This window comes from Eublepharis macularius, chromosome 13 (assembly GCF_028583425.1).
Source record: "Eublepharis macularius isolate TG4126 chromosome 13, MPM_Emac_v1.0, whole genome shotgun sequence".
In the NCBI taxonomy this organism is placed as follows: domain Eukaryota; kingdom Metazoa; phylum Chordata; class Lepidosauria; order Squamata; family Eublepharidae; genus Eublepharis; species Eublepharis macularius.
Window position 1 is genome coordinate 34457240 of NC_072802.1, and position 17340 is coordinate 34474579.

Here is a 17340-nt window from a genome sequence, read left to right on the forward strand (position 1 = left end):
TAACGTTTTTAGTAGCAATTAGTATCTTAATCTTCTTCCAAGGAACCTTTTCCTATCTTTTTCCTGAGATGACCAACACAAAAATAGCTACAACCTACCATCCACAGGTACAGTACAGTTAAAGTTTAAGAACTTTTGATTTCCGTTGGTTTTAGGGGGAGAGAGAGTCTTAGTGCATGCCCGTGCAAATAAATGGTGCTTTAACGTCTCAGAGGCATCTGTTACTGTGTTGCCTGTTCACACACAACTTGACTGTGTTTGGGGTTGTCTGAGTACATGGAAATAGGAACAAGTCTTGATTTATACATCTTTCTCTCCGCACATAGAAGAAGCTGGGCTTATAAGGACTGGCCCCTTTATCATTGCAGTGATTGGAGGGTGGTACAAAGCAGACAGGTGTAAGCTCCTAGCTCATTCCTGCAACTCACCATGTGCTTAGCCTTTTGTACCCACACTATGTGTGGGCCTGCCCCAAAGTGTCTGTTACTAGTGGCAGCAAACTCTGTTTGCACTATGGATCTCAGGGGTGTGCAGAGAGCAAGGTCTTATCTGTAAACCATTTTTGCTAGCAGAAGCGAGCTCCCAAAATCAGCAGAAGAGAATTCTAGGCAGCCTACAAGACCCTCAGTAACAGAATTTATTTATCTGTTTAGCCACTGAAAGAGAGAGTGTTTTAGCTCCCTCTGTCCCAAGACAAGAGAAAAGATGGAAAGTTTAATGCAAAGTTAGCAAGATGCTGTAGAACAGGGAATCTAATGCCGCGAGTCATTATGCTCTCCAATTTCTGCAGACAAGTGATGTATTTCCAACTTGAGCAAATAATTCCAAAAAGAACAGAACTTTGTCACAGGATAATGATGTCTCTCTCACTCCCAGCTGAATGCTGAGACGTTTTATGGAAAATAAGTGTGAGATGTTTATTTTCAAAGCCAGAGACATTTATCCACTGACAGCACTGTGTTACAGTGACTTTATTTCGGCTATATCAAATGACGGATGCAGGCGTAATCGTTTTGTCAGGTTGATATTGCTGTGTGAGGAGAGGAAAGGCAGCTCAATCTTGAATGCCAAATTGCTACCAAATCAGTCAGAATATGCAACAATGCAAGGGTTTTTTTGTCTGAATCAGCCACTTAAGCTGACTCTCACCTTTTCAGTATTAATTTTACAGCTAAGTTTAAAAATGCCATTCTGATTTGAAAAATACTTTCGGGTACATCCTGCCAAAGGTGTACATTGCCAGATGACGTTAAATATGTGGAGACTAAGGAATGGCATGCAAGGACACAACGACTGTTCACTATTTTATGTGTGTGTGTGGTGGGGTAATTAAAATCCCTTTTTTATTTTAATTTTTTAAAAACTTTTTTAAACACCTAAAGTTCCTTCTTCCATGAATGTAATATATTTTGTTTCAATGTGCTGGTTTTTAACCTTTCTGCAACTAGGGTTGCCAGGTCCCCTTACCCTCCCAGCAGGACGGGGGGGACCTGGCACTCACCTTTTCGGAGTCCTCATGGGCATGCTCTACTGCACAAGCTCCCATGTAGGCACAATGACATCACTCCTGGAAGTGACATCATCATGTCTGTGGGGGATGCACCCACTGTGTGATGACCTGTTTTTTGCCTCCCGGGCCCATTTCTCAGGGCCTCCCCCCCCATCAACCATGTGAGTGGTGGCAGGGGGCAGAGGCTGGGAGTGGGGGATCCCCTGCCCCCACTGTGGGACTGGCAGCCCCTCTGCAATATTTATTTATTATTTATTTATTTGATTTGATTTATACCCTGCCCTCCCCACAGATGGGCTCAGGGCGGCTAACAACATTAAAAAATACATTAAAAGTAAAAAAAAAAACACAAAATCAATAATAATTTTTTAAAAGTCATTAAAATAGTCCAGGAGCAGGCTATTTAAACAAATAAACAGTGTTCCAAAATGAGGCGCAGGGGGAATTAAATACTTAAAATGTAATGAATAAACAGTTCTCCTTTATAATATATAACATGTGGAGGATCCTTGGATCACTATTTGAAAACACTACTCTAATGTAAGGAGTAAAGATGGGCACGAACAGAAAAAAAATTAACATGATGTTCCTTGTTCATTGCCATCCATGAACAGGGAATTATGAACAACCACGAACATGGCCCTGTTCATGAACATGTTCGTGGTTGCCTGTTTGTGGGGGCCAGCAGTCTCTCCTCCAGCCATCATCCAAGTCAAGATCCCAACTGCACCACTCCCAGAAACCTGACCTGAGCAGGCAGCAGGAAAGGTACCAATAATAAATAAGAGCTTGGCCCAGAGCCTGGCAGCAGCCCTAGAACTTGAAAGGGTAGATCCCTATCCCACCACACACAAAGAAAATTCAAGCTCCAATGCACTCTATCAAAATGCCAACAGCAGCTCTCTCTCCCTCTCCAAAGCCAGAGCTGGGAGCCCCCCTCCCCCTTGGTCTTTGTTCCCTTGTAACAAATTTGGAGCTCCACACTTGAAAGGAAGACCTGCCTATCAAGCTAAATTGGGCTGAGATTGGGGTTTCCAGGGCAACAGCAGGAGTTCAGACAGAGTTCAGACAATCCCTGCCTAAGTTGCCAAGGGAATTGATTGCAGGTGCCAGACTGTTTGGCTTGACAAACAGCAACGAACAGCAACGAATAAGGCTTGCAATGACCACCTGTTCATTTAGAATGGGGCCTTACGAACAGCTTGTTCGCGAACAGCAGATTGGGCTGTTTGTGGCTTTTTTTTGTTTGTATTGCTGTTCGTGCCCATCTCTAGTAAGGAGTCCTCAAAGGAACTTTAAAATATCAAACTGTATTATGATAGGCAGAAGAGTATCAGCAACATTCTCGGGATGCTTGGAAAGCAGTAGTGAAGCTGTTTTCAGAGCATCTATTTTTGAGCTGGAAGTAAACATAGAGTTGACTTTGGAGATGAATTAATTTCAACAAAACATTTTGGCATGCCATGATTTTGCCCTAGTGGATACTATTCAAATATACAAGATCTGCTGTCAAAGTCAATGCCAGGCCCTTGAATAACTGGTAGGAGATGCCTTCTGTTGATTAACGGGGAGCTCGTGCCAGGAGCTGGTGTTTCTTTGTACCATGGAAGGAAATAAAACATTTTATCCTGCTGCATCCCCTCCTACCCCTCAGTTTTGTTGTCAGTCCTCATAATTTAGCTGTCCTTCATTCTGGATTCCTTCTGTAAGGCCCAGCTTGATTTTCAACAGCAAAACCCTAACCCTACCCGCAGTACCTACAGCAATCTATTATTCATTACACCTTGTGTTGTCAGTTATTAACACAATACATAGAATAATAGAAATCAAGGTTTCCTCCCCTCTTTTGGAAAGCAAGTGCATTTTTTTGTCATGCGTTCAAAGTTGTACACTGTTCCAATTACCATGCTTCTACCATGGGTAGAATCCTCCTGACTCAGGCAGATTAAGCATGTGAGAAACTACCTTCTTTGGAGTCAAACCACTGATCTCTCTAGTTTGGCATTATCTATTCTGACTGGCAGTAGATTTCAGACAGAGAAAGGTCTTTCTCAATATGTGTTACCTGAGAGCCATTAACGAGTCACCAGGGCAGGAACAGGATTGCCAGCCTCCAGTTAGTGGCTGGAGGTCTCCCAGAATTACAAGTGATCTCTAAACCATAAAGATCAGTTCCCCTGGAGAAAATGGCTGCTTCAGAGGGTGAACTCTATGTCTTTATACCCTGTTGAAGTTCTTTCCCTCCTCAAACCCTGCTTTCTCCAGGCTCCCCCCCCCTTCTCCAAGAATTTTCCAACCTGGATCTGGCAACTCTAATCCAAACTTGCCATTCAAATAAGGCTGTTTTATATTAAATGTATTTTCTTTGGGGCTGCGTAGCTTGGTAGTGTCAACTCTGAATGGCAGTAGCTGCTGACAAAGGTATTTCCAAATGCCTACTATCCAAAATTCTTTAATTGGAGATGGCAGAGGTTGAACTTGGGGCCTTGTGCATGTATAGCCAGTGCTCTGTCTCTGAGTTGCTGTCCCTCCTCATCATGAGAGGAGTTGTATGACCTGATATAAATATGCAGTGGTTATTCAGTGTTTCTACTCTTAGATTCCATATTTCTGTGCAAGGTGAAGCCAATGTATGACCACAACAGTATTTGAGGTAGTAGCAATCAGTAGACCTAGATTGTGACAGCTTCATCTCTTTTCGCAGATATCCTTTACTAGAGTTCTGGTTAATACAGTTAAAATGGATTTAGAGTAGTGGCTTTCAAACTTCAGGGAGTATCTTCTGAAGACACTTCCTATACAACCCATGAGTGTTGCAGAGGGTTTGGGAAAAGGTTTGGCTACATGTTCGGTTTGTGTATGCTACTGACCAAGTCCGCTTGGTATTACTGCTACTTCATGTGACTTAAGACTAGAGGTGGGCACAGACTGGGAAAAAACCTGATTTTCATGGACCACAAACCACAGACCAGTCACAGACCTGCCCCAGTTCACGGACCAGTTCGTCGGTCCATGGTCCGTCATTTCTGGGGGACCTGGGACTGCCCCCTTCGCACTCACAGATGCCAAACTTGCCGTGAGTCTTTAGCAGGCTCTCCTCCAGCCACCCTCCAAGTTTGGCCAAGATTGCATTTCAGAGGTCCAAGTTACAGACCCCCCAAAGCGGCTGCCCCATAAAACATTCAGTAGATAGAATAGGAGCCGCAAACACCAATTGATTTGCATTGGCTTGCAGCACCCAAAAGTTGCAATAAAAAACGTTGGATTGAGTTGGAGAATCTTCCTCTGAGAACAGAATGATGGCCCCCAGAGTGGAATGACAGTCCCTGGGAGCAGAAAACCTGCTCTGGGGCTGAAATGGGGAGGGAGAGAAGTACTGCTATTGCTGGGCACCAATGGACAACCAGGACAACCTTGGCTCTTCTTTCCCCCAACAACCACCCTTCCTCTTCATTCCAACCCTCATGGTGCTATAAGAAAAGCCCTCAGCCGAAGAACCCCCTGAGCTTGATCCCTGAACCTTGCTGCAGCCCTGAGACTGGGCTGGGGCAGAGCCCTAGCCCACCACCACAAATAAGAATTGAAAAGGGGGGGGATGAGACAGAGGAGTGAGCCCTCAAGGAGCCTTACTGCAGCTCTGAGACTGGGGTGGGGCAGAGCCCTAGGCTAGTCCACCACCCCACAAGCAAATAAGAATTGAAATTAAAAAATATTAAACAGAAGAGTGAGCCCTCAACCAAGGAAACCCAATAAGCTTGCTCCCACCCAGAGCCTTGCTGCAGCACAAGCCCCAAGCCTCCCTCTCGTGACACCCAATGCAAAAAAAACCCACCCTGCAGCAAGCAGTTCCTCGCTCGCTAACTGTGGGCTGTAAAATTAAACTGTGGCTCCTTGCTGTGTCTTATATACTAAATGCTCACATAGAGAGTAATGGGAGCTCCCTGGTTGGCAGCCAGAGCTGCCAATCAAGGTTTTCATGGCTAAGATTGGTGTGTTTTGAGGGCAGCAGAAGGTCTGCAGGCAGCTCCTACATTGCCTAGGGAATTGATTGCTCAGCGCCAGAATGTCTGGTTTCATGGACCAACAGACTGGCAGACTGGCCAAAGTGCATCATGTCCATGGAAAAAGGTGCATCCTGTGACCCGACGGCTTGCGAATGCCAAACTGTCCCAGTCTGTGTAAAATTTTGGTCTGTTTTCCAGTCCATGCCCATCCCCACTTAAGACTATAACTTCTATAACACTTCTCTGGGGCTGTGCATTTTAGGAAAGAATCAAGAGTGGGCCAGTGATGATTCCATTGCCCAAAATGCAGTGGAATTACATATTACAGGGTATAGGGGTATGTTTTATAGCACACTCAGGGCACAGTCTAAACCAGGGCTTTTTTTCCGTTGGAACGCGGTGGAATGGCGTTCCGGAACCTCTTGAAAATGGTCACATGGCTGGTGGCCCCGCCCCCTGATCTCCAGACAGAGGGGAGTTTAGAATGCCCTCTGCGCCACCGAGTGGCACGGAGGGCAATCTAAACTTCCCTTTGTCTGGAGATCAGGGGTCAGGGCCACCAGCCATGTGACCATTTTCTCCAAGGGCAACCCACTGAGTCCCACTACCTCTTCCCCCCCCCCAAAAAGCCCTGGTCTAGACTATTTTTCCTCACCATCTCCTTTACGTGTGTGCTCCCTATACCTATTCAATCAGCACTACACTGCATCAAAAAGATTGGTGGCAAACTTTCTGTCTAGGAATCTGGTCTAACATTAATAATCTTTCCACTGAGAAACCCCTGACAGCCTTCTGAGCGCTGCTCCAGAACAAAGCCGTCCATCTCTTCATATTATTTGTTCTTTCTACAAAAGTGTCTCTGCATTCACTTCAGCTTCAGATTAGTTATTTCAGCCATCTTTGTGGTTCACTTGCTCCATGAAAGCGTTTCAGGCCACGTAAGAAAGCTGTAATTCAAGCAGGCAATGAATTGCAGAGAAGTTCCTCTGGTCCCGAGCCAAGTGTGCCTGCAGGGCTAGGCTTCCTCTCTGCCTAATATTTTTTGTGTACCTTTCTGGCTCAATCCTATCGTTGTCTGGCCAGCTGAGATTCTGCCATTTTTTGGCAAACATCCATCACCAGCTCACCGAAGAGCCAGAAATTCCGTTGGGTTTCCAAACACCTATTTTTTAAATATTGCTGCTGGAAAAACGGTGCTTCCCCACTTTTTCTTCTTAGCCCCCAAGAAAATACCTGAAAGAAAAATAAAGATAATGAGAAGTTTGTTTTAAAAAGCAAGTTTGCTAAAAAGCAAGAGTTGGAGACTTTACCTATATATAGTGGGAGAGATGAGTGCAGCCACCCAAAGAAGAGTCCTAGGCCATACATTGTTGAAATAAATGTTTTTGATACTCTTTCCAGTTTTCCAAATTGTAGTTATGCTTGAAGGTTGGTTCACACAGCCTTCAAGTGTTCGTCATCTGATAACTACAACCAGGGCTTTTTTTCTGGGAAAAGAGGTGGTGGAACTCAGTGGGTTGCCCTTGGAGAAAATGGTCAAATGGCCGGTTGCCCCGCCCCCTGATCTCCAGACAGAGGGGAGTTTAGATTGCCCTCCGTGCTGGTGAGCGGCGCGGAGGGCAATCTAAACTCCCCTCTGTCTGGAGATCAGGGGGTGGGGCCACCGGCCATTTGACCATTTTCAAGAGGTTCCGGAACTCCGCGGAGGGCAATCTAAACTCCCCTCTGTCTGGAGATCAGGGGGTGGGGCCACCGGCCATTTGACCATTTTCAAGAGGTTCCGGAACTCCGCGGAGGGCAATCTAAACTCCCCTCTATCTGGAGATCAGGGGGCGGGGCCACCGGCCATGTGACCATTTTCAAGAGGTTCCGGAACTCCGTTCCCCCGCGTTCCCCCTGAAAAAAAGCCCTGACTACAACACCAAATGATGACTTGTGTGAATGTATGGACTCTCGTGGACTGAACATCACAAACAGAATCTTCAAACAAGCAAAAGTGTGAAGCAAACCTGTGGGCTCTCCCCTAGGGTGCCTATTCCGACTTGGGAAATTCCTGGAGATTTGAGGGTGGTGCTTGTGGAGAGCAAAATTTGGGGAGAGGAAGGTGTTCAGCAAAGGTTTGATTCCATAAAATTCGCTCTCCAAAGCCACCAGTTCATCTGTAGTCTGGAGATCAGATGTAATTCCAGGCAAACCTAAGCACCACTTGGAGACTGGCAGCTGTATTATCCCTGCCTCTGCCTCCTTCTCACCCACCTGCACCTTGGATGCTATTTTGGGAGCGCTGAAGGCATTTGGTACACTTTGGAAAATGTAGGGCCCAGCACTCTGACGTATGATTATTGAGTGACTGGCTGGTCAGCCGACTAGATGCTGCCTCCACCCGCATTATTCTGGCCCAGCCACTTACTCCTGCAGAGGGTTCACCGGTTTCTAAACCATTCCAAGATTCAGAGCTGGGTCTGGATGAAAAAGAGCTATTTGCTTCTCTTTCAGCAAAATAACTTGGCTAACGAAGCCCAATTTCAGTTTGAACCTGGAGTGGGAGATGAGCATCTCTCCTCTGAGAACCTTAGGCCTCACAAGTGCACGCATGCATGGGGTTTGGAGGCAGGCTATGCGGAAGCCAGAGTAATACCAGTCAGCCTGTATTCTGCAAATGTAATTACCTTTAGCTTAATATTGGAATATACTAGAGATTTTCCATTTCAGGTCAAGGAATGGGGGATAACCTGTCCTCCTCTGGGGCAGTAGTGTAGTTCATATCATTCTCATATACAGTGGTGTTAAAAAGCCAATAACTTGAATTGATCTCCAGTTTTCTTTTAAAAACCAAATCCATCTACTACTTTCCAGATTGCATCTTCTACAAGAGTTCCCCACAGAAGGCAAACGTCACAAGAAATTGAGAAAAATAATCGTATCAGACAGCACCTCTAGTTACCCCTCTCCCCACCACCAGCCACTAGCATTAAGGAAAAGAAAATAACCCCATGCCCAATCTTTGCAGTCAACCTAGACAAAGCAACAGAAGAGTTCTCTAAAGAGTTACTTTAAATAAAATGATTGATATTAGGTTATACTTCAATTTATGTACTTCTGGTCCAGTGGTTCTTGACTTTTTTTCTAGCTTATTATTTATTGACAAAGTTTTCATGAGGAGAATAAGCATGTAAGGGAAAGCAAAATTTGAACAAATGTCAAATGGAAAATATATATACACAACGACCGCCCTTGGCAGCTCTTGTCTATCACTCCTGTGGCAGTGCAGTGACCTGCTGTTATACCCATTCCCTCAGCATCTGCTGTTTTTTATCTGTTCATCTCAGTTTACTGTAGACTTTTGGAACACATAACTTGAGGATGTAAAGTCCTAGTTACAGCTGTCTTGGATAGTGAGGCTGGTGCCATCGGCAATAAAGGAACATACACATATGACTGGGAGAAAATTGGCTACAACTTTATTGATTATAGCTATTGGAGCATTGGCCCTGCAAAAAGCACAGATCCACAACATTGAACAACCCATCTGACATTTGATGGCACATTCCCCTAGTCGGCCGGCTGAGCACCAAACACGAGATGGCAACCCATATTGGGGTGTGGCCTTGGCAGTTCCCTGTCCCCCCAGGTAAAGCCTTACAGTGGCCTGGTCTCCAAACTGGGTACATCCCCTTTGGCTCCCCCCCCCAAAGGGGGCAAGCCAACCAGCCAGTGTGACCTCACCCCAGTGGATCTGGCCCAATGTCCGAAAACCAATAACAACTGTGTCCCATGATGATGGTCACCACAGACGAGCAACTGGCCCTCCAACCAGCCTTGCCTTCAGCTGCAACAAGGCCCATCAGGTAAGTCAGGATGAGCCCCCTTCAGGGTTGTCCAGCATAGGCCTCAAACCCCTGGGAGGTTTGGAAGGGTGGGGAATGGGGGAAAGGACGGTGTCACCACTTTACCATAGAAATTGGCAAAATCCTAGTGCATCAGTGACATCTGGGTTTTAGCCAGAAGTCATGCCAGTGCATTAATGATGCATTAATAATGTCCTTTCCTCCTCTGATCTAGAGGAGTTAGCCAAGTTACTCTGTAGTTGCAAAATAGTAAAGAGTCCAGTTGCATCTTTAAGACTAAGCAACTTTATTGTAGCATAAGCTTTTGAGAACCACAGCTCTCTTTGTCACATGCATCTGATGAAGAGAGCTCTGGTTCTTGAAAGCTTATGCTACCATAAAGTTGATTAGTCTGAAAAGTGCTACTGAATTCTTTGCTACTTTCCTTCTCTGACTCTCTTCTGCTGGTCATTTGAGCATCCATGGGGAATGGGTGTGCTTCAGCAGAGGGTTGTCTGCCAAAAGCAGGTAAATGGTACCCCGAGACCTAGCAGAGTTGTTTAAAGTGTTGAAATTTACATTGGCCAGATGGAGTGAACAATTGGAAAGATCCCATTGGGCTTCAGGTTCAAGTTGCACTTGGGGCAGAACTAAACCTTCTAAGAAACACAGGACTGCCACTGAATAATTTCAGCTCTGTGTCAACCTTCCTTTTGATATCATTAGGCCTTCATTCCACATCACTGGCTGCCGCTAGCAGCGTCAGCAAACACATTCTAGTAATGTCAGCAAATGTGGTAGTCTGTTCTAGATGTTATAATGGAAGTAGGGGAACTCAACAAAGTGTTGCTGTTTTTGACAGCACCCCCTTGTACTTCTGACATTTAACTTAGCCCTTTTTATTACCACATTAAGTTGAGGGATATTTAACTTAAACCTTTTATTCCCCCAAAGCTAACATAAGGTATAATCAAGTTTGCATCTTGATATGTTGGTATGTGGTGTTCCAATCATTCAGAAACTCTGGCAAATGTGCAGCAGGTGTGCTCCTGGCAAGGTGCGATGATATCACTTCCTCAAGTGATGTCATCATGCCAGCAGTAGGCAAGCTCCCACGCTTCGCAGGGGCTAATTTTTGCCCCAAATGGCCTGCGTTGGGCAAAACATGGGAGCATACCTGCTGCCAACACGATGACATCACTTCCCAGAAGTGACATCTTCACGTCGGTGCCAGGAGCACACATGCTCAAGGATGCAACTACCAGTAAGTGCCAGCTCCTCCCTTTCCTGCTGGTAGCCAGTTTGGTGTAGTGGTTAAGAGTGCAGGACTCTAATCTGGAGAACCAGGTTTGATTCCCCACTCCTCCACTTGAAGCCAGCTAGGTGACCTTGGCTCAGTCACAGCTTCTAGGAGCTCTCTCAGCCCTACCCACATCACAGGGTGATTATTGTTGTGGGGATAATAATGACATACTTTGTAAACTGCTCTGAATGAGCATTGAGTTGTCCTGAAGGGTGGTATATAAATCAAATGTTGTTGTTGTTAGGGTATAGGGAACAGGCATCCCTGAAAGTGAAAAACAGATCTATGCAACAAAAAGGGTTAGAAACCTTTTTTTTTTTTAAAGGAAAGCTGTGAGTTCAGAGAACCTGATACACAGATTATTTCAGCGTTATAACTATATTCAATTGTTGACTGAAAAAAACAAAAATCCCCCTGGAGGGAGAGGGGAAATGGACACCATGGGGACAGGGAAAGGGAAATTAGCTGCCATGTGGGTGAGACGGGGGAAATCCAAACTTTTCCATCCACATGGTAGCCACCCAGTCTTGGTGGTGATCTTTCCCAAAACTTGATAGCAAAGCAGATTTGAGAAAGATCAGAGGAAACTTGGGAGACACACAAATGTGCCATGATGCTGTGAAGAAGTGGAGGGAAATCCTGCTTCCCAACAGCACTGAGTCAGGGGCAAATACCCTCTGTAGAAAGGGTAAAGTCTTCATGGCAAGAACTTGTTCGTAATTCTGTACAGTGCCATCATGCCATGGACACCACTGGTGCCACTGAGAGAAGTATTGTCTCAAGATATGGCTGGGAAGTTCATGTTACGGTGACCTTTTTGAAACTAAGCAGGTATGAGTGTGGTCAGTGCTTGGATGGGAAACCTCCTAGGAACCTACTAAATGCCACCTTGAGTTTCGTGATGGAAGAAAAGCGGAATGTAATGTGGTAAAGGGTGGAAGAAACATGGTATATAAATATAATCAATATACATAACTAAAGAAAGACATAATAATAAGTGATATAGTGGGGTGGGGAAATCAAAAATCATTGAATGCTCTATAGAAAATAGGACAAAACAGGTGCAACTAGACAATACCAGCCAAAATTGCTGGGTGTACAAATATATAACTTGCAATGAAAAAAACCCCTCCTAGTTTTTTGCTCTGATTCTGTAATTCATTGACATATACCTATTGAATTCATATATGCTGATGCACGACACTCTACGAAGATGTGACTCATCTGCTTTCCACCAATATCTGAGTGTCATACAGCATCTTCTTAGATCCCCAAAATAGCTTCAGCTCCATAATGAATTAAATGTGTGTGTTAGTTGTCTACCGGGCATTGTGCCCTGATCTGGATAGTTCAGGTGAGCCTGATCTTGTCAGATCTCAGAAGCCAAGCAGGGTCAGCCTTGGTTAGTAACTGGATGGGAGACCAAGGCAAGGTCACCCTTGGTAGTAATTGGATACCTCTCTCCAGCAGAGGCAGGCAATGGCAAACCACCTCTGTTAGTCTCTTGCCATGAAAACCCCACCAGGGGTTGCCATAAGTCAGCTGGGCTTGATGGCACTCTCCACCACCACCACCTGGCATTGTGGTCAACTGACCAGTACAACAGCCAGCTATTCTAACCATTAGACTTGCCCACAAGAATTAGCATCTCTAGGACAAGTTTCTCAGCTCTTTGGGCATAATAATCATAACTCCACGTGAGTTGGGTCACTACATTATGCGTTTCCCAACCAGCAATCCACATCTATGGCATTTGCTGGAGGGTGGGGCCTGAAGAATCTCAAAAGATGATGGTCCCAGCATGAGTAGTGAATTGTAAATAAGGCAGCCAGGGTAGAAAATAACTCACCACGAGGATGCTGCTCTGTTGTGGCAGGTGTGTTGTCTCTATATTGTTCTTTTTTCAGTTACTATGTGGACATCTCGCTCTGAAAAACTGTTCTGAGCATGTAATGGATCAGTCAGATGACAACTTTGTTGGGTGGCCATTTGTTACACGCATCAAGTTTACTATGTGGTCAGGATTGGGTTACGCAAATTGGTCCTTAAAGACTGGCATCTAACAGAAGTGAATTAGGCTCTGACAATTGTGCTACTATCTGTCCTGCTGCTTTTGAAAATTCTCCATAGAGATGGCATTGTATATGATTAGGTAGCATTGACAGCTCTTCCTTCTTTCTCTAATGGCATTCAGAGGTCTCAGTGCATTAGGAAAAAGAAAATTGATTTTTTTTTCCTGCCAGAAACTTTCTGGGCTAATCTAGACGTAATTTAATTGCATTGTAGCTGTGATCTTTCCTTAAGGTCAATTGTTGCATTTGAGCTTGGGAATGAGCTGTTTTGAACTGCAAATAAAATTTTCCATTTAGCTTACATTCAGATATCTAGTAAAATTCTGTGTATATGCAGTATATGTCTTTGGAGATCCTTTAAATACATATAGGTTTGCCAGTTCCCTGGTGGGGCTGGGGAATCCCCTGCCTCCAGCCTCCTCCTCTTCTCCCTCTCACCTGGGTCGAATCCACATTCACCCATTACCCGCATGTTTATCGGATATCTTCCGTTTGCCTCCAATCCGCGATTTTTTCCTCTTCGTTCACATTCCTGCTTCCAAGCCGTCTTTCTCGCGCGTCCCTCTGGTCACACGGCCGCTCAAAAACCGCTTTTTTGGGCGGGACCTTTTTTTCCTGCCCATTTTTTAAAAAAAATTTTGAGCGCACTTTTCCGTTATTTCGATCTTGCCTTATAAAGAAACATCATTGAAGATAATGATGCCTCTCTTTCCCCCACTGACAGCACTGATGGCTCTCTCCCGTTTCTTTTTTGGAAATTTGGAAGCATGTGGGAAGCTTTCGTGGGCATTTCCTACGCAGGACAGTTCAGTGCCTGAATTTTACTGAAGTTTCACTTCCTTGGAGTGTCATTATTTCAATATTTCATAATTTCGATATTACAGTAATATAAAATTTAAAAAAAAACAGTTAAAAAGGAAGTTTCGTGAGTCCGTTCTGAGGATGGATTCACCCCAAAATGGTTTTTCAAACTACCAGATTTGATTCAGAAACAGCATAATCAATAAATCCAATGCTATGAAGTCAAAAACAGTCTTCTGCAGACTACGGAGCACTTGCAAGTTGAATCAGCCAATAGGAACTCTCGGAACGGCCGGAGAGACAGGAAGGGGGGTGGTTTTTTAAAAAACCACATAAATTGCGCATTGGCCCGTTCACGGCCACCGTGAAACTCCCGTTGAAAACCTGTGACCACACATTCGGGAGAAATGCGAATGAAATGCGTCTGTTTAATGAGGTAATGTGACCGGCACTCGGGATTGCGTGGGGAATGCGGGGAACATGCGACTTAGAATGAGTAATGTGGATTTGACCCTGGTCAGCGAGGGGGGGGCGGTGTGGGAAGGGGGAGGGGAGGCAAAGGGCACTTTCATGTACTCCAGAGAACACGTGCCCATCATGCCAGGAATGACATCATTCCCAGCATGATGTGGAAGCAATGAGTTGCACTGGGGGTCGACTGGGTAAAAATTAGCCCCCAATTTAGTGTTTGGAGTCAATTTTTACTCAATTTTTCCGGGAGAGAACTGTTACTTCCATGTCGCACCAGGAATTAAGTCATTCTTGGTATGATGTGGGATCACACAGGAGTGCCCTTCACTTCTCCGCCCCATTACCACCCCCTCCCCACTGGCCAGGTGAGAGGTGGAAGGAGGCACTCTTCCAAAGCTCCACCCCCAAATCTCCAGGAATTTCCAAACTCAGAGTTAGCAACCCTAACTAGCAGTTCCAGAGGTCAGTACTTGGAACATTCTAACTTTGGGAAAATTTCCTCTCAGTCGAGCTTATATGGCAAAAAGAGAATGTTTACCTGGAGATTTGCTGTCTCTTTTTGAAACGCGAACTATATTGATGATTGTTAGTGATGAAGTTGATAAATATCAGTAGCACACTTTTATTATTATGTACAATATTTTATGCCATCTTTCAACCCAAACAGGGTCCCCAAGGCAGTGACATAGAACATATGTTACTGAAGATAAGAATGTACTAATCACATTTCGGAAATGAATATAGGGTGGCGAATGTCATATTCTGATTTTTATAACAAGGAACCCTGCTTGAGTGCCATGTTCCTCATTTCTACATATCATAGAGGGTTGTCCCCCACTATCTGTACACTATGTTCTTTGCGCTTCACTGATTTAAAAGACAGAAGGCTGTATGGTTATTCTTTTGCTCCAACAGCTAATTGTCCCAGATCTATCACACAACAGCTAATTGTCCCAGAATGGAGTATCAGCACAGTTCAAAATATGGCTCAGCAGTTGCAGACTGTGTGTGGCACCATTAATGAGAGCCAGAGTGGCAGACTAGAATCTGGGCAACCCAGGTTCATTCCCTGCTACGCCATGGAAACTCGCTGGGTGATCTTGGGGCCATCACACACTCTCAGCCCAACTTTCTTCACAAAGTTGTTGTAAGGAAAAAAACAGAGGCGAGTAGAATGATGTAAGATGCTTTGGGTTCCCGTTCGAGAGAAAGCTGTTGTATAAATGAAGTAAAATACAGTAAATAAATAAAAATAGTGTTACTGTGCAGGCATTGATATACTTGTACATTCAAGACAAGATACACTTACTCCTCATTCATATATGGAAGTTAGCTCTGGGAGATATCTAAGGGATGACAGCTTAGCAACTCTTCCTAAAATATATAACAAGATAGTCCTAGAAGATCTATATGGCATGTATTGAACCATTGGTGGACTTTGCAGAGCAGAACTTTCTGGTGTCCCCCTCTTCCTGCATCTGCCAGGCATATAGTTGAGGACGGTCTCACATCCATCTGATAAGCCTCCCTACCAGTCTCCTGTTAAGGAGTTGATATAGTTATCTGACCACCACCACCCACCACGAGGAGTCACTGTATGACCAGAACAACTGAGGCCCCCTCTCCTGTGTGCTTCTGGCAGGGGTGAACAGAATGAGCCGCAATCTTGGGAAACTAATTTATGTAGGATGATGATGTGGTTTTTATTGTTTTAAATGCACTTACTGTTTTATGTATGTTGAGACCCTCCCTGAGTCCACTTGTGGGGAGGGAGGGCTAAAAATCAAATCAATCAATTAATTAAATTTAATCCCTCCCCTCCAAATATTGTCCTGGGGTGGTGGTCATCAGACCCTCAAGAACAGCATAGAGGTCAAAGTAGGGGTCTCATGTGGGGTGTGAAAACCAGCAGCCCCTCTTCTGCAAATGGGCATGATTTTTCGTTGGAGGAAATGAGTAGGTGAATACTGAATACATACGAACAAAACAGGGACAATGATAACACTACTGGATGCAGAAAACTGAGACTGTGCCTAGAATACAGGGACAATTGGGGAGTGTATGATTATGATTTTATTCCTTTAGCATGAATAAACAAATTTTGGCTTTATATTGTAAAGGATGCAAAGGATCCAAAAGTGTTTCTAAAATGCCAGCAAAAGTCCTCTCCCTTCATTTACAGTGCAATCCTATGGAGAGTTACTCCAGTCTAAGGCCATTGACTTCAATGGGCTTAGACCGGTGTAACTCTGCATAGGATTGCACTGTTAATCCCAATTTAAAATATAACTACAGGATTGGCCTAGCTTAGTCTGTAGAGACAGCCAGCTTCGCTAGACCACATTAGACAGAAGGCCAAGACCCAGAAATATGCCTGTTTCTCTCACAACTTGGAAACATGTCTCTTTTCCCTTACCGCAGTGAAACTGTGGGCAGACGTGTTTAACACACCTTTGGATTGGATGCCAGGGGCCAGTCAAAATTACTTTGAGAGCCAAACTTAGTTCCTAGACAGCCAGTTGCCCACCATGAGGGCAGAAGCTGCCTGAAGACTTGATACTGCGGCTACTTCCAGAATTGTAATCATTGATGTTTGTGCACCACGGTGTCTACAAACATTCAGTCACTTGCCTGACGGGCGCTTTCCTTATTCTGCAATTTGTCTCAGGTTTTTTTTTTTAACTCATTCTTCTTTTTGTCTCATTTTTCTTTTCTAGCTTTAGTCACGAAAAGACCTCCACAGCCTTTGTACCCGACAGAGAACCAGACAAGTGTTATAGATGTCCAGCTGGGTAAGTTCCTTTCTGGGAATATTAAATCCTCCTAAACTTTCTCTCTGTTGAACAGATGGGGGGAATTGAATGAAGCAAGGAAGGTTTATTGTCAGTGATACTACATGCAAATCAATTTGCTGTTTCTAGTTTTGTAGCTGCAGAATTTATTGCAACAGCCTTTAACGGAGAGTTTGTGTAGCCTTGTCGAGGAATAGTGCTAATTGCTTGCTTTGGCCATGTGGTAGGAAAGGGCTGTGGTGTGTTGCAGATGAAGGATGGATTCATAGACGCCAGAAACAAACCATTTTCTTTCATGCAATGATATAGTGAAAGACAGAGTCTGACTTCCTTTGACAAAGTCCTTTGATGAATTAAATCATGCACACACAATTTGGGCCAAGACAATGTGGCCAGTCATGTATGGTGACATATGATGAGTTTGGCTTCCTGCCTGGGATTACAAAAATAGGAAAGGGAGAGCACTTGGCAGGTCATTCTGCATGGCTGTTGTGTGTGTGTGTGAGGGGATGGAAATCAGAAGCATGGGCAGACTGGCCATTTAACTTACAGGAATGTTT

At 44.6% G+C, this 17340-nt stretch overlaps 1 protein-coding gene across 1 annotated transcript in view; it reads left to right on the top strand.

Annotated features, from left to right (window-relative positions):
• IL1RAPL2 (interleukin 1 receptor accessory protein like 2) overlaps positions 1–17340 on the top strand; it is a 289452-nt gene that overhangs the window by 107221 nt on the left and 164891 nt on the right. The window contains exon 5 of the mRNA XM_054995823.1: positions 16706–16780. Within this exon, the coding sequence (XP_054851798.1) occupies positions 16706–16780 (75 nt within the window). The remainder of the gene's footprint in view (positions 1–16705; positions 16781–17340) is intronic.